General features: G+C 38.0%; 1 protein-coding gene across 3 annotated transcripts in view; it reads left to right on the top strand.

Moving 5' to 3' along the window:
* The window catches only part of LOC134531128 (ATP-binding cassette sub-family G member 4-like), a 350,550-nt gene that overhangs the window by 271,154 nt on the left and 52,203 nt on the right, over nt 1-27,193 (top strand). For all 3 annotated transcript variants that reach the window (XM_063366709.1, XM_063366711.1, XM_063366710.1), the window contains exons 6-7: nt 10,864-11,009; nt 15,514-15,752. In XM_063366709.1, the coding sequence (XP_063222779.1) occupies nt 10,864-11,009; nt 15,514-15,752 (385 nt within the window). The remainder of the gene's footprint in view (nt 1-10,863; nt 11,010-15,513; nt 15,753-27,193) is intronic.

Raw genomic sequence — 27,193 nt, 5'->3', positions numbered from 1 at the left:
TGATTATTAATTTTTTATATATTTAATAAGTTTTGAAATTTCATGAATATTTTTTCTACACATCATTCCCTCACAAATCATTAATCAGCTGTAAGTAAAGTAAAAAATTTAGTTTCAATTTTATTACATAACAATAAGTAGGTATTTCCCCAAACTGTAACAAAAAGTTTAACAAGTTCAACCTGCTGTGTTTGAGGAACAGTTAACTACAATTTCATCATTCCCTCACCATCATTCCCTCACTATGAGGGAATGATAAGTGTTGTGAGGGAATGATGTCCAATGTACACAAGAAACCATCGGACTTGGCAAGAGAACTTTGTTGTTGCAAAGACAATTTAGCTTGTCTTCAGAGAAAATGCAATGCTTGCAAGAGCAAGACTATTTACTATGAAATCATAGATCCTGAGCAAGAAGTCAAAGTAAAAAAGTGGATGGTAAAAGTGCAATGGATAGAGGTTAAAGGCCAAAAAAATAAGGTAAGTAAACCATTAAAAGAAGAGTTTATTCTTGATGTAAAATGATTGGTAACTGAGCTGGAAACTATCTTTCCTAGATACCTTCTCCATATAGGAAATATTGCACACCAGTACAAGACTCTAAAGGCAGCAAACAATCGGTTGGATGAAAGTTCTACATTTATTCATATAGACTTTAGTGAGAACTATAATTGAAAATTCAGTGAAGAAATACAGGCTGTTCATTTTGGTGGGGGAAGGGAACAAATTACCCTTCACACTGGTGTACTTTATCTTAAACAAGAAAATAGTAGTGATCCTCAAGTGTTTCAGGCTGAAGTTGAAGGCAAACTTTCTTCCTGTGTCAAGGCACATCCATTTTGTTCATTAGCAAGTCATTGAGACATGATGCATTTTCGGTTTGGGCTCATCTTAAGCCTGTTTTCAAGTGGGCAATCCAACAAAATATAAACTTGACAAATATACACATACAGAGTGATGGGAGTTGTTACACAGTATAGGAATAAATGTTCTGCATAATATCAAAAAAACTAAGTCATATATTTCCCAAAATTTCAGTTTTTACTTGGAACTACACCGAGTCAGGGCATGGTAAAGGTGCTCCTGATGGTATTGGGGGAACGTTGAAACAAACTGCTGACCGCATAGTTGCGCAAGGCAAAGATGTTGAAAATTTTAAGTGCCTTGCAAATGTACTGAAACAGCATTATCCAGGTGTGAAGATTTTTGAAATTCAACACAGACATTATTCCAATGGAAGATCTAGTCAAACATGCAGGAAATGTTAAGTGTTTCGCCGGCACATTGAAAGTGCATCAGGTAATGTTCAATTCGGCTTTTCTAGTTCTGCATTTCAGAAGTTTTAAGTTGTTTTGAATGCAAAAGTGAATGCTCTCACTTCCACTTGGGCAAAGGTTTTCATCTTGAAACATCTGCAGCTACCAGTAATGTAATGCAAGACAAACCAGAAAGCAAAACATCTGGCCATTCTTCCATAAACCCCAATAAAGGTACTATACTTTTTCTACCTGCAGAGACTGACAAATCTGCTAAAAGAAAAACCTCCGATATGAAGATGTCTATTCATCATCGGATGAAGATGATAATCTAGGGACCAAAAACTCTCTTCTACTCGGAAGTTTTGTCCTAGTTCGTTTTAGCAGTGACAAGAAGAAAAAGAACGCCACAAAAATTCGCCAGTTCCTGGGAATTATCCAACGTTATGTACAAAACAATGAAATCAAAGTCATGGTTTTGAAAAATTCTTGTGGGGACAATACATTATTTTATGTAGATGAAAATGATGTATGTTTTGTATCTGTTAAACAAATTGTTGCCACTGTCACAACTCCTATTGTTATTAACAAAGGGTGTAGGATTTTTTTATTTATTTAAAGACCCAATTCGAGTCTTCTAATGACATGTCAAGGCTTTATTTTCCCTTCAGATATTGTAATTTGTGGTAAGATAAATATAGTGTACGTAGTTTGTAAAACTAGATTCAAATTGTAATTTAAACTTGGCATAGCAAACTCACGAGACTGATTACATGCTGTTTTAGCAACTGATTATGCTTAAATTAGTTTTTTAATATTGAAAGTTGTACATTATTCAATTGAAAATTATGTAACTTTGGTTAAGAAACAAACATGTTGCCAAGGAAACCAGAATATCAGAACCGAATCATTTCCTCATACTACATTTATCATTCCCTCACACGTCATTCCCTCACCCATCATTCCCTCACATCAGAGAGAAATATTTTATTTTATAAATGTGTTGAAATTCAATATTGTTCACTGCCCATATAAGTAGTCAGTTACTGAGGTCTTCTGGTTCACTTTGACTAAATAAAAACCATTTTCAAAAAAAAATTTTTTACAACTGTCTCACAATATATTGTCACGTGCACCTAGCCGGTGCCACCGCCATTTCTGTCACGTGCACCTTCAGAGGGGGGAGAGAATCGTAGCTCTTTACATAGAAACAACTCGCTTGGCATCAACTAGTCTTAACTTCATAAAATACTTTACTGTACCTAGGATCATAGGTTCGTCATCCCGTACAGGATGTTTGGTGAGAGCTGAACTAAGGAGATTTTGCAAAATAACCTAATACTTAATTAAAATTATTTTATTCTTAAAGTCAAATACTCAACATCATTTTAAAGAACATTTAAATAGCGGGATTACAATTTAAAACAATAATCTCTTTACTTCCTTAACGATTGAACGACCTTACAAGAGAGAGAATGAGAGAACTTCACTAAACACTTCCCTAGTCCTTCCGAATACCTCAAATCATAATTAATACTTAAAATTAAAACAAAGATAAGTCCATACTCACATTTTCCGAAAAGCCTTTCTTGATCGATTACTTTAAAAAAATAACGTAGGGGCCTCTCCTGCCCTTGAAATCCCGAACGAACATTACATTTTAAAAACTATGACGCGTGACCCCTGACGAGGGCCATAGCCTCCGCCCGAAAGCTTGACGACTACATTATGACCTAACTTAAATTAAACGACTCGTGGCCTCTGGCGTCGACCATAGCTTCCGCCCGAAAGCTTGAATTCCTACATCACGAACGAACTAACAACTCGTGACCACAGGTGAGACGCATAGCCTCCGCCTGAGTGAGCCTGAATTCCTACATCACGAACGAACTAACAACTCGTGACCACAGGTGAGACGCATAGCCTCCGCCTGAGTGAGCCCCGAGTCACCACTCACTTGCGCTTAAATTCGCGCGCCCTGCCGCGCCTACCATAACAAAAGCTCGTTATTGAAGTCAAATTTACTAAACAACTAACTAGAACATCTGGGAAGACTACCCCCCCTCTACCCCAATGTGCAGGCCACACCGCGCGGCTTGTTACGACAGCGCGCCCCAGTAACTGCGGCCCGTGGCTGCGCCAGCGCGCGGCCAAACAAACAAACAAAATTCTGCAAGCCCGCAGCGCGCCGCGCCGGCCCCGTGCCCCAATTACATGGTCACGCCACTTGCGCTGACGAGTGAACAGAGCAGCCAGCCCAGAGTCCCGTCAGTAAAGTCCCTAAATTTGATTTCAACAACCCTGCAAAATTTCAACCCGCGACATAACCCTCCCCTCACAGAGCTCGAGCCCCATCGAGCTACCTCAAAATTACAAATTGTCTTTTTCCATTAAACCATAACTATAAATTCCTCATTTCACAAAAATAATAATTTTCTTAGTTCCTTGCTGTCTGAACATACATCTAAATTCTGCATAAGATTTATTTTAAAACAACAAGTATTCATAAAATTAAATGTAAAACTTTTATCTGGTTTGTTCTCACAGGAACCTTCAGAGGCTCGAGTTCTCAATTCTAAAAAAAATTGTTCTGTTAGTGAAGCTCTCTTTACAAATTAAATTAATGTTCTTAGTTTCTCAGTATTCGTTAAACAATGTGCAAATTCTTGATAATTATTATTATTTTTTTTTTTCGGTTTCCGTTTATTACCATACTTCTTTCGTTCTTCAAAAAAAATTAAGTGTCCTTACAGTGTTTCAATTAATTAAACTCTTATCTCGTGAAGGTTGGTGCAACTCCTCGAAGTCAGTGTTGTCGAGAAGAGTAGCTCCCTGGGCTGGCCATCAGCAAACACCACTCAACTCCAACAGCTACTGGACTGGCTTCCAGGGCAGCTCACAACTTCTCCCCACATCTGCTTCGGAGTTGTGCCATCCTCATCACGAACAGATTACAATTCTGAAACATCATCAACAGGCATTACCATCACGCCTGACAAATACAAAACTAACTACTAAACTGCAATCGATGGGCAAGGATGCAAACACACAAAAAAATAAAATTAATTAATTCAACTGCTAACATAAAGTATCCCACCCTTAGCATAATCTAATCAGGCAAATAATTTGATAGGAAAAACTTAAGGAAGGGAAACATGACCTCCAATGATTTTCCCTAACTCTTGAGTCTTGATCTTCTCTATACAGCAAATAGTCCCCACGAAGTAACTGGGTTGAAGGTCAGTTCACATGACCCACCCATAACCTCTTCTACTCTTCTTTTCTTCTGGGGGCAACCACAATGCCCACCAATCTCTCTCCATGGTGCCGAACCAGCTATCCCATGAGAGTAAACAACGTAGTCAATAGAAGCGCAGAGGGGAAACACCAATCTCTGGCTTGTCGAGTCATAAAACTGCTTTATCTTCTTCTTCTTCTGAGTAAAAATATCTGACTAACCTTGCTTCTATTCTTCCAAACAGTAAAAGTTCATCAGGTATCTTCATGAAAGAAACATTCTAACTAATAATTCTTCATTTTTCTTCTTCTTTATTTCTGTTAGTTGTAATAGAAGGCCATGTTAGGGAGGTTATAGGGAAAAAGAGTGGCCAATTCCCACCCCATCACCCACCTAGATCATGACTAATTAACTTTTAAACTTTCTATTTGAAACAAATAAAAAAAAACATTTTTTTTTATTCAAACTTTTAAACTATAATTACTTTTACTTCATAACCTCAAAAGCTAATCAATAATTCTAAATGAAATTGTGATTTACTGCATCCTTGTTCCATCCGATCTGTTTGTTTATAACCTTTCTTGTAAAGTATAAAATTTTCAAACATTACTAATTCAAAAAAAATTAAATTCTGGTGTCCTTTGAGTTACAATTAACTTTACTATTTCTTAGCTTGAAATAATTTAAGTTTTCAGAACTATTTCATTGTCTAATTCACAACACTTAAAAATCAACTCAAAACAACAAATCATCAAAATCAATAAGATCATCTGACCTACCTATCAGTACTGTGAACTTGAACTGTTCGTACACATTTATAATAAGCTATTGTATTTAAATTCCAACCTAAATAAGGTTTTAAAAAAAACTACTAATCCCTCTGTAAATTAAGAAAATTAACTTTAAAAATTAAACTTAAGGTATTAGTTCTTTTTGACAGCTACCACAACTCACTAGTTCCATTACATTACTATAACCTAAAAAGTTCTGTAAATAATGTTTATAACAAAAAAAAACTCCAGTTACTGTCTTCCATAAAAAAAAATAAAACTTTACATGACCTTATTAATCTCCACTTGTAAGTCCATGGCTGCCAGCTTTCTCTTCTCTTGAATCTTCAGTCTTGGCTCTTGTTTCAGTGATCTTGTATCTTGTCTCTCGAACTCTTGTCATCTTGTAAACTGGACTGCTGCTCAGCTCATCTTAAGGAATCTGTAACAGTTTCAAAAATACATGTTAATTTAAATTACATAATTCCTGTTCTTTGGTCCTAAAAAAAAATTGTATTATTAGTACACATTACCCTGAAACAACATTATTATTCATTGTTTATTACTTAAAAAAAAATGCTTTACCATAAAATCCTTTTTTGTTCTTTTCATTAGGCCTATTTATTTTCCTTCTTCTTAATTAAATTCTGCTTCAAATGTTAATCCTAACTTAAGACCTACCATCTATTTATTATTCATTACCTACATTATTTATGTTACCCTAAAATTCCCATAAGTTTCTAATACTTCCTATCAAAGACATTCTCTCTAAAAAAAAATTTACTTGTGACTCTTAACTTAACAAACTTAAAAAAAACTTTTACACTAGACTTAACTTATTATTCATTCTTAGTTACTAAATTTCTATATGTAAACTTTAGTACTTACAAACAAAAACTGCCTATTTCTCTCTACCTCTTAATCTCTTTCAATTATTACAATAATAATGTTACCTTGCATCTTTAAACTTTCTTCTTTTCAATTAAATTAGACATCTCATAACAATAAAAATTCTGCCTATACTCTTCTTATGGGTGTCCAACCCAACAACAAAATTTCAAATTCTCAAGTTTCCTTATATTTAAATTATGCAATGCACATAACCTCTGTGGTGCCTGTACCCTTTTAGGCCTACCACCTTCTCCTCTCACAGCATGACAACTCTTATTCCTCGGGGTCTGTATTCACTGTTACAAATCAAATATCTCAAAAAAATTAAAAACAAATTTATTATTTTAAGAAAACAAAAATTTACATTGAATTTACTATGGAGCCTGGAAATCTTAATGTCTCACAGCAGCTAACATGACTAAATCCCATGGAACCCCAGGTTTACATAACCTGTGCCCAAAAATTTAAGCATACCAGGCTTTCTCTGCACTGGTTTTACAGCATCACACACTATTTAGGGCCCCTGATCTGCCATCAGTCCCAAGGAGTTTTCCCACAACCCCTCTCTACACAAGCGCCTACCGCATTCCTCTCAATTGGCTATCGGTTTTACGGCATTCTTTTGAGATCCGACCATCAAGTTAGGGCTAATCGAACACTAAACCTCCATACTTCCAAACTAATGTAAATCAATTAAATTTTCTCTGTAAATTCTAAAAATCAAAAAAAATTATTCCAACATGCCAAAGAAACTTCCAAAAAAAATTCATAATCTTATCTTCAAACCATTAAAATAAAAATAAATAGATTACTCTGTTTTCTCCTTAATAACTGTAAACTGTCAACAAATATCATGTCGTAAATTTTAACTATGCTTACTGACTCTTAATCATAAAATCTCATTTGTCCTAATTAATAAACAACCGATTTCCTTAAAATCTCACTGTATCTCTCACACTCAAACTTCACTGGCTGAATATCTCAATAAATTCAAAAACAATTATCTAAACTCTTAAAGAAACTCCTCCCCAATTATTCAAATTACTTCACCTTATTTTATTTCATTACTTAAAACACCTTACTCAAAAAAAATTAATTAATTATCTAGCTATCTTCCATTATTATTTATTTACCGAACAAAACTTTCTCCTAAATTAATTTAGTAAAATTCAATTTCACATTAGGCAAGTACACTAACTCTCTACAGCAATGTTTCTCATTTCCCTCCTTCCTAACTGAATCCAATCTTACTTAACCTCCAGGGAATTTACCTCACAAAATAACCAAAAATTTCACTGTAGTGCCTATCTGCTATAGGCCCACTACACAGGGGGCTCTAACCCCACCAACAAACTTCATTGAAATGGTACCCTATCCCATACAGGATAGCCACTTCGGTACTACCATGGGGAACTCCTGCCCCAAACTACTCACAACTCTCAGGATTCTCCTAACCCTTAATTCACGTAGTCAGCCCATCTCCTATGGGTCTGCTCTACAATCCCTACTTCCCAGGGACACAACACCTCACCTTAGGGTCCCTCGCCCTAAAGAAAACATTAATTTTGTCTCTCTGTTCCCTTGGAGTAAATTCCCTCTACACACAAAAACTATCCTTCCACTTTTATCAATGCTTATTGATTTTATAGTGTACCTCCTTAATAATGTTTACAAATCCCAAAAAAATATTTTTAAAACCGAGGTAGAATTTAACTAACAAAAACATAAACAACTTACAACGAAACACTTCTAGCCTATACATCATACACTTCTTAAATTAAATTACTTACATACTGAAAGTTCCTCTTCTTCTAAAACACACTTAAATTTAAATTTATTTAACCAATAGTCTATTTTCTTATCGCTAAGTTACCGTACAGCTGATCAAAACAAGGTCACGGCCTGTCCACGTCTCCGTATGAGCCCGTGACGTCACCGAATTCCATCAGGTGCGCCAACCCTCGCTTGCGGTTCCTCCGTTCTCCGCTAGGTCTCAGCACCTCCCCGTCACGTGTTCACTCTGCCACGTCCACTGACGTGTCGTTCTGAAACAACTCTCAACATTTTTCTAATTAAAACAAAACATCACTATAAATTCTATAACTCTCTTTTACATAAACTCTCGTTTTCTCTTTAATTCCTTTCTAACGTTTATCCTTCCCTCGACTGATTTAATTCGTACGTCTCGTCTCCTACGCGCACGAAAACAAAACAAACTTCTCTTGAAAATAATTCCTATTTACGACAAAAAACTTTATTTTAAATTATAATTCTCTTAACCTACAATCTTAAAATGAACTTCAATTAAATTAAACCACTTGCATTATCTCTAATAAGCATTTAACTTATAACGTATTCTCCTCACGTAATAATCCCCGATATAAATCTACAATAAATTCAACGACTTAAAACAACTTATCACTATAAACTTTATCCTTACAAGTATCCTCAAATAAACATCTGTTACGTCAAAAAAAAAATCTCAAAGACTTCCTCCACTATAGACTAAAATTCCGTAATCCTCTCCTCAAGTAAACTCTTAATAACCTGCTATCAGAAGCTGAAACTAACTTAATAATAAACATAAAAATCTACCTCTCTCTCTCTCCAGAAATAGAACCTACCCGGCGCCTCCACCATTTCTGTCACGTGCACCTAGCCGGTGCCACCGCCATTTCTGTCACGTGCACCTTCAGAGGGGGGAGAGAATCGTAGCTCTTTACATAGAAACAACTCGCTTGGCATCAACTAGTCTTAACTTCATAAAATACTTTACTGTACCTAGGATCATAGGTTCGTCATCCCGTACAGGATGTTTGGTGAGAGCTGAACTAAGGAGATTTTGCAAAATAACCTAATACTTAATTAAAATTATTTTATTCTTAAAGTCAAATACTCAACATCATTTTAAAGAACATTTAAATAGCGGGATTACAATTTAAAACAATAATCTCTTTACTTCCTTAACGATTGAACGACCTTACAAGAGAGAGAATGAGAGAACTTCACTAAACACTTCCCTAGTCCTTCCGAATACCTCAAATCATAATTAATACTTAAAATTAAAACAAAGATAAGTCCATACTCACATTTTCCGAAAAGCCTTTCTTGATCGATTACTTTAAAAAAATAACGTAGGGGCCTCTCCTGCCCTTGAAATCCCGAACGAACATTACATTTTAAAAACTATGACGCGTGACCCCTGACGAGGGCCATAGCCTCCGCCCGAAAGCTTGACGACTACATTATGACCTAACTTAAATTAAACGACTCGTGGCCTCTGGCGTCGACCATAGCTTCCGCCCGAAAGCTTGAATTCCTACATCACGAACGAACTAACAACTCGTGACCACAGGTGAGACGCATAGCCTCCGCCTGAGTGAGCCTGAATTCCTACATCACGAACGAACTAACAACTCGTGACCACAGGTGAGACGCATAGCCTCCGCCTGAGTGAGCCCCGAGTCACCACTCACTTGCGCTTAAATTCGCGCGCCCTGCCGCGCCTACCATAACAAAAGCTCGTTATTGAAGTCAAATTTACTAAACAACTAACTAGAACATCTGGGAAGACTACCCCCCCTCTACCCCAATGTGCAGGCCACACCGCGCGGCTTGTTACGACAGCGCGCCCCAGTAACTGCGGCCCGTGGCTGCGCCAGCGCGCGGCCAAACAAACAAACAAAATTCTGCAAGCCCGCAGCGCGCCGCGCCGGCCCCGTGCCCCAATTACATGGTCACGCCACTTGCGCTGACGAGTGAACAGAGCAGCCAGCCCAGAGTCCCGTCAGTAAAGTCCCTAAATTTGATTTCAACAACCCTGCAAAATTTCAACCCGCGACAATATATTTGCCCTATTACATGGAATTACCCATATATATAATTTGAGTATTTCTAAGGATACCGAGAAAGGAGGGGATGTATACCCTCCTCCTTGCGTACACCCTTGCATGCGGGCCCTGCAGTTATTGGTCAGTTTGTAAATCGCGAGGTCTTTGAGGACCCTTGACGCGGGCAGAGCTTCCTCCCCCCCCCCCCCTCCCTCCACCAAGGCGACACGTGGCGCTGCGCTCACAAATTCGTTTTACAGATTATCAGATGATTATGTTAAGAAAAGTTCTGAAATGAATGTGCGTGTGTCTTTCGTCAGTAGTGTAAACCTTCTCAGTTTTAATTTAAAAAGTAACTAAAGATATGAATTATGTATGTTGGCTGACAAAAAACAATTGTTACAATATTTACACCTTTGAAAGTGGGTTAGATTTTTAATATTTGTTATGGTTTCTTACAGTAATCACAGTAAATATGAAAGTTTGTTTAACTATGAATACAAAAAGGGCAAGATTTTATTTTTTGACTAACAAATATTTTGTTTCTAAATCTTTGAAGTTTCATAGCTGCTATGCAAAAAGATACTTACCAGGACAAGTTTATATTACCCTAGTTTAATAATTAACTCACATGTTGCTACGCTTTCAGATTTAGGTACTGCACCTACTGTAGTTTTGAAATCTCTCGCCATTTTAATGATTAAAATTTTTTTTCATTTTAAAACATTTGTTTTCTACATATGCTAATTAGTTTTAATACTCTCTATTTTTTATATTATTTTAAATTGTACTGTATTTTTGCGCGTTCCCTTACAAAGTAATTATTTGTCCGTATTGTTGTAGTGATCGATAGTGAGAAGCAGGCGTTGCTCGGCGCAGGTGGAGGAGATCCTGGATACGCTGGGGCTGGTGGAGTGCTGCGACACGCGCACCGCCAGGCTGTCGGGCGGTCAGCGCAAGAGGCTGTCCATCGCGCTGGAGCTCGTCAACAACCCGCCGGTCATGTTCTTCGACGAGCCGACCAGGTGCGCGCTCCACGCGCCCGCTTCGTCAGCTTTCACTGTCACTAGAGTTCATCGGCAATTTACCTGTTTGCTTTTAAACGTTCACTAATTGATAAATATGAATATATATATATATATATATATATATATATATATATATATATATACACTTGTTTGAATGGTAAACGAACGTTAAGAATGTAAAGACGTGCTTCATTTGGAATCAGATCTTGTTCAGAGAAATTCATGTGTCCATTGGTGATGTACGAAGATGAAAAGTGGAACGAGACGAATGTTTTTTTAAATAATTTATTTTCGTCTTGCTGTTCGATATTCGCGCAATAAGTAGCTGACACCGGGCACTGCGCATGCCCGAGGTCGCCGCACAATCTGCTGGGTCACGTGGTCGGGACCGCTCTGTCGCTGTGGTTGTGGCGACGTGTCGCATTCTTTAGTAAGCGCAGGCGCTCTCCCACGGCCGCAGCGGAAGTGCGAGGCAGGTAAAGAGACGCAGAGACTCGGGACAAGAAGGTAAGAAATATATGCATCGCAAAAGCATCCTGGCGAAAATAGTGCTGCATCGAAGAGCGACAGGTGGATGACACAAGGGCCCACGGCTCGAATGTAACGCAGAATCGATTCTTCCATGACTCGATCTAAGGGTGTATGAAGGCTGAGGAAGCCAGCGTTGCGTATTGTTCTCTCTATTGTTCATCGCAAGTCCGAATATGTGTGTTATTTGTTATATGCCTTAATTAATTCTCGGTCTGGTAAATGTCTCTATAACCGTGCGGTCAAAGGCGAATTTTTTTCCAACCCAGAGGTCCGAGCTGTTATGGTTTAAATCACCGCGGTTTCAATGTATTTTGTATAAAAAATTAAGTGTATATTTGGTTAAGGACCACAACAACATTGGTTTGTAATTGGACATCACCTTATGGGCGTGAGCCAGAGAGATGCTGGTGCTCTCTAAAAAAAAAAACAGAAACAAAGATGTCGGTATCCAATATGGAGGCCTCCAGCAGAACAAGAAAAAACCAAGTTGGCGGTCGTTACAATATCCAAGATGGCCACTTCAAGCAGACGACAACAATATGGCGTCTGTGTCGTCAGTCGGAAAAAAAGTGGTTGTGACATCAGATCTAAAATGGCGAATGCGACATTCGAATTCAAGATGGCGATCGTAACGAATGTTTTAATGTTTGTGGATTGGGTGCTCGATGTCAGGATGGTTGAATTGAAGATGGCGGCCTGAACGAAAAGTGTAATGTTTGGGGAGTGGGAGGTTATATTTTAAGATGGCAGAATCTAAGATGGCTGCTGGAGTCAATGTCAAAGGTCAAGTTTAATGTATCCAATATGGCTACCGTGATGACAGGGCGTTCGGAACCACGCACCAGCCTTAAGCTTGTCCTCGGACGTACCTAAACATACTACTATCAGACAAAATAATAAGATAATACCAGATCCTTTACAGAGACCAGCTATGGTATGATATGGTAACAAATGGTATGATATGGTGAAAGATGGTACGGTATGGTGACAGAAACATAAGAATATTCTTGTTAGACATAAGATGGTACATGGTGTCAGTAGAACACGAATGGACACAAAGATTGTAGCAACAGTTCTCTAGAATGGTGTATGATCTCCCTGAACAGCCCCTACTGCTGCACACCTGCGTGGCATGGACTCATTGAAATGATCAATGAGCTGTTTGGGGATAAGTTGCTGTTCTGCCATAAGGGCATTTTCCATCTCTGCATGAGTTTTGGGAGGTGCTGGTCTAGCTGCAATGCATCATCCTAATGTGTCTCAGATGTGCTCAGTTGGAAGGAACGTTTATTTTCGGGTTATTAGACTCTGCTTGTAGCTCCTACTGTTGCTGAAAACCTATATTATCTGATATGATTCTTTTTGTCTGATCTCCTAATCATGTGTGTCTGATCACCTAATTATTTTAATCAGTGTATTTATGATGTGCTAATGTTGAGAAGACCAGGGGATTGTTGTGTGGTAGAAGGGCATGGAAAGATGTGTCAAATCAGGCTGTTCACAGATGATGGGAACAGCACTAAGCTGTTGAGGACGGAGATTGTTGTCCAAAGTTAAATTTTAAAGTTCTCAACTGACAGGAACCAAAACACGTGAAAGAAAATGATACTTCAGTTTATTCTTACTTGCATTTTACTGATTTGAAGAGCAACAGCTCGGAAAATATTCAAGCAGAGCAAGAATATATCGTAGGTGTACTGATGTACTAACCATGTGGATGCTATGCAAGGGGCGCGCATAATGAGCATTCCTCTACAAGCATCAAATAAGAAACAACATATAGAAGGAAGTGTTTTAACTGCTGTTGTCGCATGCTGGGTGCGCTCATGTCGGGCGAGCAAACAGTGTGTGGTGCGCAATTCCCTGGCTGGTTCCCCATCATTTTCTGTCTCACCTGAGCGGACCCAGAAAGATTTTTATTTGCATCATATATACTAGGTGTGGTACCTGTTGATGGGTACAATTTCCGTACCGTTTTGCTACACGAAGCTCTGTGTATATCTACGAAAATAATCGATAACCACAATATCACCATGTAGTTGTATTTAAAAATTAGCTAGGTATATAAGATTTGTCGGTTTTGGTACAAAATTTAAACTAAATAATAAGCAAAATAAATGTTTATTGAATCTTTAAACAGACACGGGGGGGGGGGGGGGGGGGGTCGATCGGTCGGCTTTACGGTGGATTGTTAGTGGGCGCCACCACGTGGTACGGCACGTGGACCCGGTGAGACTCCTAACTCAGGGCGTGACGTCGCCCATGTGAGATGTGATATCCCCCCTTGAAAACATCTAGCACTAATTCCTGCCCACTCTCAGCGTCGGGCACGCTTTTCCCTACGAAGTGGGCTCTCAGGCGTCCCACACGCCGTCACTCTCCACGTGGTCACACAGATTGAAAATAAAAGAATAATACGTGAAATTCACACACCTGATTTATTCCGCTAATTCCGCTCACACACGTACACGGTTGAAACTATACAAAACGCCCGCGGCACGAATCGGTTTATAGGTGATGAGCCACCACGTGGTCACATGTTTAATTACGTAGTACAAGATAAAAGACCGAGACTGGTCGTAAATTAATTAATAGAGCAGTCCCCCGACCGAGAGCTGTTCCGAGGACTAAAAGAAAGCTATTCAGATGAAATTAAAGTTAACAGAATTACTTGGCAGAGAATACAAGCGGTGAGGTCCCCGGAGTGCTGAAGCGTCTGCTCTCGGTTGTTGATGGCGGAAGACTGGGCTGAGATCATGGCTCGCTCGACTAACATGGCGTCCTCCCGCCGAAACAATTACCGTTAAAAGATATTAGCGAATTCGTGCCACGGGAAATTAAATTAACATGACAATAAAGCGTTGAAAATTATGTAACAATTTTTGAATGAATTGAAAAGATTGTACAAATTATAATTATTAAGATTTAAATTTAACTATTGTCTGGCTTCGGGTTTCCTCGGGAATGTCCGGAAACTCTATGATATTTTAATATATAAGTTAAAAAATAAAAGTACATAAAACCCTCCCGGCCGATCTGCCGTCACGTTGCACTTAGGGAATATAAAAACAAACAACACAATTACATATACTTATGTTTTCAGGGGTACGGCGCACTGGCTCGACAGCGCCCTCTTGCCGGGCGAGCACACACACACACGCACACGTACGCACGGGTAGGCGGGAGGTTTGAATGGAGGGTGGATGGTGTTTGGGCGGTGGCATATCGGACTTACAGGGGGCCGTAGGCCCGGACGATGTCAAAACATTGGCCGTAGGTAACTCGTTATTTATATTGTTACTGCAGACCATGTCTCCACGTATTAGCTTTGTAAATAATTAATTGTTTTGGATATTCACTAACAACTGGGCCTTTCACAGGATGAAGAGTACCTTATGTTGGAATAAATGTATGGGCTACCTCTGTTCTTAAAGTAATCAAAATCGGTTCATTAGTTAAGACCTTATTCAATAACAATCATCTAGTTATCAATCATTTCACATAATAGTAGACCTGTAGGATTACTCAAAGTAAGCCAAGAAAGCAGTTAATTTTATATTTTCCAGATATTAATTATATATATATATATATATATATATATATAACTTAAGTTAATATATTTGAAAATAATTAATAGTTTATGTCCATATGGTCTAATGTATCTTTAACAGTGAAAGAATTTTTGACATCAGTCCATTAGTTATCATGTTAACTTCTTATATAAACTCTCACTCTCTTTATATAATTAACTAAGTTATTTTTAAAAGCTTAGATTAAAGAGTAAGGTCAAGTTTTATTAATTATTGGTATGAAATAAGATAAAAGTTTTTAATGAATCTACTATATTTCCTGATTAAACTGTTTATGAGTAGATATTTTTGTGTCACATGAACAGCTCCTTCTGTTTATGGTATGAATGTGTATTTTGAAAATGAAGAGTCCTCACCAGATGTGCGTTTGTGGGTTGCAGTGGCCTGGACAGCTCGTCCTGCTTCCAGTGCCTCTCGCTGCTGAAGTCGCTTGCCCGAGGTGGACGCACCATCATCTGCACCATCCACCAGCCCAGCGCACGGCTGTTCGAGATGTTCGACCACCTGTACATGCTGGCGGAGGGCCAGTGTGTGTACAGGGGCTCCATACCAGGGCTCATACCTTTTCTCTCCTCCATGGGCTTCGAGTGTCCCGGCTACCACAACCCGGCCGATTACGGTAAGCCCACATATTCTTCTATGTGCGTTTAAGTTAGAGGCAGATTGTTCATGGTTAACAGCTGTAGGCAATTGGGAAGGAGTGAAGCTCTACAATATTTGTGTTTCACTTTGTGTGTACATGGTTTGTACATTAAAACAGAACACACTGGGAAAATAATTAAAAGTCTTTAGCTGTTGCTTTATTTGATAACATAGTTTAAGGGTCTATTATTCTGAGATAACATCTATACTTGAAATAGGAGAAAAAAATAATGAACAAAGAAAGTAGTTACATATAATACCACCGAACGCAGGAGATTGGGTATTCAGACTCGGATTCGTGACCTTTGTCCTTTAGCGTGTGAACTTTGACCTCTGATGTCACCGCCGCCATATTGGATTACATCATTTCCTGTCCCCATCTTGTATTATGTAATTTTCAACCACCATCTTGGATTACATCATTTCCAATCACCATCTTGGACTACATAATTTCCGTATGCCATTTTGAACTCTAGAACTTTTCACCATTCTAAAATCTAGAACTTCCTTCCATTTTGAATTCTAGAAATTTCTGCCATTTTAAAATCTAGAACTTTCAATCCATTTTGAATTCTAGAACTTTCTGCCATTTTGGATAATGTCATCGCCATCACCTTTGACTTATGACATTACTGCTACCATTTTGGACTATGTCGTCATCACTTTTGACAAATGAAATCACCGCAGCCATCTTGGGCTACATTATCATACCTTTTACCAAAACATGGAAATCTTAGACTGTGTCATCAACACTTTTGACCTTTAACATCACCGACATCACCTCTTCCTCCTCATTATAATCTTCATAGTCTTCCTCCTCCTCCCATTCCGCTTATACATCCACCTTCTTGGATTTAATTTTCTCATGCTCTCCCATTTCACTTACTCAACCAACATCTTGTATTTCATTTTTCCATACACTCACGTGTACAACCACCATCTTGGAGTATATAATCATAAACTATATCATTAACTTTTATTATTTATCCTCTGCTAGAGTATGCTGATGTATTATTCATTCTTTTAGTATTGTTAGTTCGACATAATTTAGTGCGTTATTTACAATAACTGACTTTGCATACTAAAGAGTGCTGTTTATTTCATCCTTTGACTTAACTCGTCATTGTTCATATTGTAAAATGTTTCCCCAGTGGTCGCTGTTATGATCTGGATTATAGTGGATTTTGAACTGGAAAACAGTAACGACAAGTCTCTTGGGAGGCCATATTGCCAACTGCTTTAATTCCGGAAGTGCATAGATACATGCACTAAACACATAGATACATAACATCTCCTCTCTCAAAATATAAAGTTAGAACAGACATGTCTTTATATCAAAGTGCAGTTTAGTGCACCTTTCAGGATGCTGATAATTAATCCACACATTTAAAACAATACAGTTATTAACACACAAGGTTTACAAAATGGTAACAAAATGGCTTTATCAAATTTTTTATATCAAACCGCAGTTCAGAGCACCTTCAGGATGCTAATAATTAATCCACACATTTAAAACAATACAGTTATTAACACACTAGGTTTACAAAATGGTAACAAATTCTTTATATTTTACACACAGTCTTTTAAATAATTTGGTAACTTCACAGTTCGCCCTGAACTTGACTTAACTACTCTCCCCATATTTTGAACAAAATTCCTTTGTGTATCATGTACATTATTGCCTAGCCTATGTCTTTCTTCAAATCCTCTAAACCCTTCTTGTGAATTAACATCACCATCCTTTACTAATTCACATGAGAGTTGTTCATGCACAGGTGGGGTTTTTGATTCATATTTATCAACTGTTTGAGTGTCTCCACTAGGTTCTTCTATGTCACCTGCAATGACCAGAGGCTGATTTATGCTATCCCTGATTATATCTTTTCGATTCCTTTCTACCTCATGACCAGTGTCAACCCTTACGCGATACGACCGTGGTCTGTCCAAGAGTTTCACAATCTGTCCACTTTGCCATGAATTCCTGTTCCTAACTGTTACTAGACTCCCTTCCTTAAGAGGTTTCAGCACCCTCGAGTGGTAGTCGTAATAGTGTTTTTGTTTTTGTTGTCTAGCATACAAATCCTGCACTATGTTAGGCTGTATTTGAGGAATAAATCTGTCAGCTGTAGAGGGTAGCAAGCCTCTTAGGCGTCTGCTAAATAACAGCTGGGCCGGTGAAGGCATTGTGGTGTCAATTGGTGTATTACGATACTCCAAAAGAGCTAGCATGATGTCCTTGCGATCAGCAACAGACTTTTTTAACATGTGTTTGATAGTTTGTATATGGCGTTCTGCTAGTCCGTTGGACTGCGGGTACATAGGGCTCGAGGTTTTATGTTTAAAATCCCAACGCATGGAAAAATCCTTGAACTCTCTAGAGGAAAATTGAGGACCATTGTCACTGTAGAGAATTTCCGGAATACCATGTCTAGCCATTACAGCTTTACAGTGTGCAATTACTTGAGTTGATGAGAGGTTTGGAAGGTGGCTAAATTCAGGGTATTTCGAGTATGTATCAACTAGCAAGAGATAATCTTTGCCCTGGAAGTGAAATATGTCAATAGCTACTATCTGCCATGGTCTGCCTGGAATTTCTTTATCAATTTGGGGTTCTTTAGTATTAGCATGCTGTGCTGCCCTGCATGTAGTACAATTGCCTACTCTGTTTTCTATGTCTCTTGACATGCCAGGCCAAAAAACACATTCACGAGCCCGTAGCTTACATTTTTGAATCCCTAAGTGAGTGTAATGAATTTTATCTAACAAAGCCCCTCTCATGGATGTGGGAATTACGATTTGGGTTCCTTTGTATATTAAGTCATCCTGTATAGTCAAATCTTCCTTAAATGAATACTATTCTTTTACGCAGGACGGCAGTTTTTTACTTGTATTAGGCCAACCCTTTAAGATGACTGCTTTGAGTTGGATCAATGTTTCATCCTTAAGTGTTTCAGACTGAAGGTTTCCCAAAGTTTTGTTAGATGCTTGTATGTGGTGTACAACCAAGCCTTGTTGAGCTGCAATCTCTTGTTCATGCAGTTCAAAGTTTGTATCTGGGCCACTAGCTCTAGACAAGGCATCAGCTATTGCTAATTCTTTACCTGGAACATATTTCAGGGTAATGTCATAATTTTGTAACTTGATTCTCATGCGCTGTAATCGTAACGGGCACCTATCCAAGGGTTTTTTAAATATTGCCTCCAATGGCTTATGATCTGTCTCAACAAGAACAGTACGCCCAAAAATGTATTGGTGAAAACGCTCACAACCGTAAACTACCACTAGTAGTTCTTTTTCAATCTGTGCATAGTTCTGCTGGGTCTGTGTCAATGATTTTGATGCATATGCCACTGGACCCTTAGACTGTAACAGAACTGCTCCCAAACCCTTTTGGGATGCATCAACTGAAATGGTGATAGGCTCATGAGGGTTATAAAACTGTAATGCAGGTGTAGTGGCTAGCAAAATTTTCACTTTTTCAAAAGCATTTTGATGTCGTTCTGACCACTGCCAGATAGCCCCTTGTTTGCACAATTCCCTTAATAAGGCAGTGTGTTCAGACAGATTGGGAACAAATTTTCCAAGGTAAGTTATCATCCCGAGAAACCTTTGCAAGTCACTCACTCCCTTGGGTTCCAAAAAGTCAGTTATGGCTTGAACTTTACTCGGGTCAACTTTTATTCCTTCTTTGCCGAAGATATGTCCTATGTATTTGACCTCGCTTAGGCGAAACCTACATTTATCCCAGTTAAATGTTACATTTTTTTCCAATGCCCTTTGAAGGACCCTTTCCAACCTCTGATCATGTTCATGTTGGTCCTTACCAAAAACAATGATGTCATCAATATAAACTTGTACCCCATCAATGTCCTGAAACAATGTGCTAAAAACTTTGAAGAAAATTTCTGACGCACAAGACAGTCCATAGGGTAGGCGTGTGAACCTAAGCCGTCCCTGTGATGGTGAGTGAAAGGTAGTCAGCTTTGAGCTTTCCTCAGTAAGCTGTATCTGCCAAAAACCTTTATTGGCATCTAAAGTGCTAAAGTACTGTGATCCTTGCATTTTGAGTGTGACCTCCTCTAGTGTTGGTAATCTACAGTGTTCTCTTAAGATTGCATTGTTTAATGGTTGAGGGTCTAAACAAACTCTCAATTCCCCAGAAGGCTTCTTTACGACAACAATAGGGTTCAACCATTCAGTTGGTTCATCCACCTTGATTATTACCCCTAGTTTTATCATTCGATCCAGCTCTTCTTGCAGCTGGTCATGTAGAGAAAAGGGTATTCTTTGAAAAGAAACTGTCGGTGGTGCACTATCTGGTTTTAGCACAAACTGATGTGGTTCCACCCTAATGTTGCCTAAGCCTTCAAAAACAGCCTTATATTGAGACAACATTTTGTGCATTTGCGGTTCCTGTCTCGCATCCACTGTGTCTACTCTCTTAAGTATTCCAAGTTGCTGAATGCCAGGTAACCCTATTATAGGTGTAGAGTGATCAACTTTTGTCACCTGAAATTCTAATTTGTGCGAGGTCCCTAAGTTAGTCCTACAGTCAAGAAAACACTTTCCTAAGAGTTGTATTTCTGACCCCGAATAGGTTCTGAGTGCCACCTGGGACTTTAACAATGCAGTATTAGTTAACTTCAATTTTAAGAAAACACTTTCAGGAAGTACATTAACTTGTGCCCCTGTATCAACTTTGAAATTAATAATTACATCAGAGTCAGTTATATATAAACTATAAAACCATTCATCCGTTAGGTTTGTTGCTATACCATCAACAGGCATAAGCATTTTAGATGTAACACAACCTAACAACAATTCAACAGGCTTTTCACTACCTACATTACTTTCCTTATTTAACACTTCATTGACAGATTTCAATCTACACATTCTCGAATAATGACCCCTTTTATTGCAATTATAACATGCAGCATTGATCGCAGGGCACTGTTGGTAAGAATGTTTATGTCCACATTTGTGACACATCTTATCAAAAGATTGACCATACCTTGAAAAGCCTTCATTGTGTGTGCCATGTTCCCGATGTAGCTTACTTGTTGATGGCTTGTTGTACTGCTGATGCGTGGCCGTTCCATCTCGTGGACCCTTATAGCTGTTATTAGACTGAGAAGGGTATGCTGCTCGTCCCGCGGGTTTTCCTCTTGTCCTGTAATTTGAAGTTCTCTTCTCACAGATGTCTTCATCTTCTGTACTTCTTTCTGACGACTTCATACTTTTTTGATTGCTACGATACACTGTATGTACTACCTCCTTTCTATCGATTGTCTCCATTAATTCTTGTGTCTGTTCAGCAGCTTTGCGAATTTGTGTTGCCTTTGCCAGTGTTAGTATCGGCTCCCGTAACAAGCGATCTTTGAGACGAGAATCTCGAACTCCACACACTATTCTGTCTTTGATGAGGTCATCTCTTAGACCATCATAACCACAATTGGTGCTTAGACGTCTTAGTGCTGTGACAAAGGCGTCGATAGTCTCCCCTTCTTCTTGTACTCGATTGTTGAATTTATGTCTTTCGACACTTTGATTAGTCTTAGGCAGAAAATATGATTCTAAGCATGCCAGAACAGAATCATATTTTTTACTGTTTTCTTCAGATATATCCATGGTGAAGAATAAATCCTGCCCTTCTTCACCAAGCACGTGCAGCAATGTAGCTATTTTAATACCGTCGTCTTTACCGTCACCACCTGTGGCTTTCATATATATTAAAAATTTTTGCTTCCAGCGCTTCCAATTGTTAGCCAGATCTCCATCAAAGGTGAAAGGTCCCGGTGGTTTCAGTCCCTCCATTACGCGTGCGTTTTAGGGTAACACTTAACACATCACAAAACCAAACTATTTGTCAATATCTATTACAGTCCGGTTACCAGAATGCGACGGAGATATTCCGCATCGTACACATACAATAAACAGTCCGCAGCGCCATGTTATGATCTGGATTATAGTGGATTATGAACTGGAAAACAGTAACGACAAGTCTCTTGGGAGGCCATATTGCCAACTGCTTTAATTCCGGAAGTGCATAGATACATGCACTAAACACATAGATACATAACAGTCGCGCGTGATCATTTTGCTCACAGACTTAATTTTACGATTAGAGTCGTGCTTAACCTCTTTTAAAAGGCCAAATATTTTTCTTATTGCAAATGAAACAACTCTGCTTTTATAAATAATATTTAATATTATTATCACATAATTTTTTTTTTTTTTTTTAAATAAATCATCATCACAATAAACTATTTGGCTGTATACTGAGTTTCCTTTGTCCGGCCTCCGAATACATCAACAATAATTGCAGTAGTGTTGGAAGCAATAGAAAATAACACATTATTCACACTTCATTTTCTAGCACAAAAATTATTAAATCTACCGAGTCTTTTGAGGGCACACTAATTTATGTTATACGTTTGAGACTGACTAATAGAACACACATTATGCAATAGAGAATTTCTACATCAAAATTAACTGCTTTCATGGAAATTTACATTTTAAAACGCCTAACTCTATTAGGATTCAGCATTTGTTTTGCTTATCTTACTTTACAATATAAGTTACATCAATTTGGTTTGTACAATTGAAAACCTCAAAATATAAAATACACACTAACTGCACCATATATTTCAAGTTCCATGATAAACTGACATGTCCAAATATTAACTAAAAATGCTCACATAATTTTATAGGTACATGTTCCTAAACACTATCTCAGCGCACATTATTTATGGACATTCAGAACATTTGAATATTGTATGTTCATTGCAAATAGACTTATTGCAGGTGGCACACTATTGAGATGTTCTTCTATTTTTCTTTTGGGGACAGACAGAACAAAATCCTGGGACTGATTTTCATTTTGATTCTGTTTGTGCTTCTCTTCCAGCGGCCCTTGCTACAGTTGTTCGCAAGGCTACAGGCAAAGTTGTGATTGAGGCACGAGCTACAAGTTGTGGTTTTATTAGCTGCAAAGCTAAGTTCATTAGAAACACACATCTTTAGAGTTTTTCTCCAGTATTTGAAGAGTATATTACTTGGCTGTTTATCCCACCAATATTCAACAATGACAAAAATATTGTCAGAGGCCATCTGCAGCTTATCTTTGACACAGAATATTCACCTTTCAGTTCATCTACAACATCTACTCCGCATTTTGTTAGATTATAAAATATTATAATCTCGGGTTTTTCAAGCTCCCCCGAAGTTTCGTCAATTTTGTCATCATTGTGAAGTTTGGACAGAAGCAACACATTTTTTTTTGGGTACATAAGATACTAATGTACCTGCAAATGAAAAAGCGAATATGCTGCTTTTTGTGCCCTTCCCTTTGTGTTCACAAATAAAGGAGGGATTTCATTCTTATTTTTTCTGAGTGTACCAACACTCATAGTATTCTTCTGAAGCAGCTCTCTTGCTAAGGGTAGCGAGTTAAATAGTTATCCATATGAAGCGGATGGCTTCATCGCCGATTCCGATGATAGCGCTCCTTCCCCTCCTTTCCCCTTCCTCTCCGAATGCTTTTCCCCTACATCCCCTCCTTTTCACCTCTCCTCCCCCTCCGGCCGCGACACCAGCGCTCCTCGTGTCATAGTTTCAGTGGTCTATATAAGCGCCGCGTAGCTTTATACAGTCACTGGCCTTCTCTCTCTCTTGAGAAGGGAATCAGTCCGTCGGCACGCGTTATTTAGCTTATGGTCAGCACTCGGCGAAGCTATGCTTCTCTGCTTATTGAATATTAACATCTGCACTTAACAGTCACATCATTATGACGCTGCGTTGTCAGTTTAAAGACTTAAATGCTGTAGGAGTCCTGTGACGATAGTTCGGGCTTATTGTACAATTCAATCGCCGAGTGGCTGACAGGTTAAGGCTAGGTTACATCTAGTTTCAGTGATGTGCGCAGTCGGAGGTGTTTACCTCCCGGCTCGATTACACTAGCTCAGTCCCAGTTGATCGTATGGCTCCTGCCTGGTAGTTTAGGGTATTACATTTTGGGTTAGGTGACCTGTCGTCTTTACTATCTTGTTTCACGCGTGGCCGACGCACATAGGGGTATTTCAACGATCCAAGCGGCCAAAAGTCCAGTTATCAAAACAATACACATTTATACGAAAATGACTACCTGAGGTGCAGGACACTTCCGAGAACTAAACCCAACCCCTCACGCTTCCCGCTCACGCTTTACGCACCTTTACCGTCAGTCGGAATCTGATCGTATCGCTTCGTGCACGTTTTCTGTTCTCAGTGCTCTTACAAAAGCTACACTTCAAAAGTGAAATTTAATGTTTTTAAGTTGATCAGTGGTGGGAAAAATCATGGATTCTCAAACAACAGGTTAGTAACTTATGATATATATTTTAATTTATATAATTTATTTATTTAGGAGTTCATTTTTAAGCTCTAAAAGTAGACCCTTCCCTAGACTATTTTCTTTTCACAAAAATATATTGTATAGGTACTTTTTCATACTATCGGGATAGATCGGGCTAAGATTTTGTTTGCATTTCATTGTTCAATGTATATTCTTTTAAGAAACCCAGGATTTGGCCCCGGATAATCCCGGATAAACAGAAATTTAGTGTTTTGAAAATTGTTCAGTAAATTGTATGAAAATAATCTCCTTCATTTTTTGGCTTTAAAGGAGGTGTTTATTTGTTTTAGGTTTTATGGGTACATCGAGAATGAGGATCGTAACTAGGAAATACTTGTTTGACCGCATGAACAGTGAAAATTTACCTAATTTACATTCAAAACTTAATTCTTTGAAAAATCAACTTTTACCTTATGAAGGCTACAGCAATGACCAAATTGAAACTTTAAAAAGCAATTTTGCATATTTCAAATCAGAAATAAAGAAAAGATGGACTAAAGCTCATAACAAAGAAGACATTTTTCTTAAATACAATCACTCTTGGCTAGAAGGGACCTTTGCGATTCCCGTTGCCGACAGTCCGGGAAGTCGGCCAGGTCGACCGAGTAAATATTTTGGGGAGCTGAGCGAGAGAAGCAAAAGAAGAAACATTGAGTATCTTCGCTCTAACTTTGACGAGGACATCATAGTGCATGCTACTCAAGTATAATTAAGAAAAACTGGAAAGCGAGACGTTTCGAATGTACTCAAGGAAATCATCCGTTCGCCAACTCGCGCAACAAAGTACAAAAAGGCATTTCATCGCACAAAGTCATCAAAAGATAAAATTAGCCCTTTGACCGTCCAGGAAGCACATCAAATGTTCATCGATGCAGACCTAACACGGAGCAATATGATATTATAAGAAGCACGGATAAGAAATTCTTTCCGTGTTACAGTATTTTACAAAAAGAAAAAAATAAGTGATATCCGCCACAAGAAGCATGCACGGTTACTAGCACTAGTGCAGAAGCTCAATTACAGCCTTTGGTCGACCTTACCGTTAGGCGATTATCGGAGTATCTGGAAGATGTATTGATAACATTAAAAGATCAAGAACGTGAATCCCTAAAATTAATCTGCAAATGGGGCTGCGATGGGTTCCAGCAATCCCAGTACAAACAAAAGTTAGACAGTGATGCGGACAGTGATATGAACATATTCCAGAGCTGCTTCGTGCCTTTAAAATTAGTGTGTGGACAAACAAATGAAAATACTGTATGGAGAAATCCAACACCCTCTTCTCCTAGATTTTGTCAGCCTATAAGGTTTAGATTCGTCAAAGAAACTACTGATGTTACGCAAGAAGAAATAAATCATGTTAATACTTCTATAAACTCGCTCAGTGCAACTGATTTAGATTTGTGTGGCAAAAAATTTACCGTTAAAAATGAGTTCATAATGACAATGGTTGACAGGAAGGTGTGTAATGCCGCCACAGGAACAACATCGACAAGTCGATGCTATATTTGCGGTGCAACTTCAAAGGATTTTAACACATTGGATGAAATAAAATATGTTAATTTTGAGGCTATCCAATTTGGCCTCTCTGTACTACATGCCAGGATAAAATTATTTGAGAGTATTCTCCATTTAGCGTATAAATTGCCAGTGAAAAAAATATAGGGAAAGGAAAACAGAAGCAGAAAAACACCTCGAGAAAGAAAGGAAACAAGAAATCCAGGCGAGGTTTCATAACGAAACTGGATTGTTAATAGACATGCCAAAGGCAAATTTCGGCAACACGAATGATGGCAATACAAGCCGAAGATTTTTTGAAGATCACAAATTGGCATCAGAAATTACGGGCATTAGTTACGAGCTGATATATAGATTAAAAGTAATTTTAGAGACTATCTCAAGTGGCCACAAAATCAATCCGGAAAAATAGGATTGTTACGCAAAAGAAACTGCTCGTTTATATGTTGACCTATATCCTTGGCATCCCATGACACCCACGATGCACAAAATTCTCGTTCATGGCGCAGTAATTATAAAAAAATGCATTGTTACAAATTGGAGAACTTTCTGAAGAAGCCGCAGAAGCACGCAACAAGCACTTCCTGGCATATCGACAAGATTTCGCACGAAAATTTTCTCTAGAAAACTGCAATAGAGACATCTTTAACCGTCTACTTTTAAGTTCGGACCCGTTAATTAGTTGTAGAAGGAGAATAAAAAAGAGGAAGCTAAATTCTTACCTACCTGAAACCCTAGAAATGCTGTTGCCTGCCGATCCAAACCCAAAGTGTTCTTCAGGAAGTGACTAAGAAAACTTGTTTTTGGATGATAGTGTGATTTTTATTATTATTTGTATTAAGTATTACCTAGAGCTTATATTAACTGTATCATTTTATAATTTGTTTTTCATCTACCTACTTTGTGACTGCAGAACATGTTCATCTGTCTATCTATTATTCATAGGGCCAAAACCACATTATGTAGTGATTAAAAAAAGAAATATATATATATATATAATTATTATTTATTTATTTATTTTTTCTAAACATTTTCATGGTTTTATTTATAATAAAAATATAATATATAATAAAAATAATATATATAATATAAAAATTGAGCCAACACTTTCTTACTATGTCGAAGATCAAAATAATCCTGGAATTGCATTTGCTATCTCTCTTCAGAAAAGTATTAAATCTAGGTTTCCGTTGTACACAACAGTAAAATAAGTCATGATTGCAACGGTACTAGACCCATGCTTCAAAAACATTTTGTTGCAAGATCATGAAAAAACAATTTTCATTTATTATTTATTTATTATTTTTATTATTAATAAATTATTTTTTTTATTTTGTTTATGTATTATTTAAAATATTTATATATTTATTTCATTTATTATTTATTTATTTTATCTAAAAATTCCTTTAATTTTTTTATATGTGCATAAATTTGTTTAAGTGATCAATTGGCTTATATACCCTATATTGTTTTAATTATTTTTATGTTTTTTTTCCATTAAAACTTTG

This window comes from Bacillus rossius, chromosome 3 (assembly GCF_032445375.1).
Source record: "Bacillus rossius redtenbacheri isolate Brsri chromosome 3, Brsri_v3, whole genome shotgun sequence".
Classification (NCBI taxonomy): domain Eukaryota; kingdom Metazoa; phylum Arthropoda; class Insecta; order Phasmatodea; family Bacillidae; genus Bacillus; species Bacillus rossius.
Note: the sequence above shows the minus strand (reverse complement) of the source record. Positions and strands in the feature narration are given on the sequence as shown.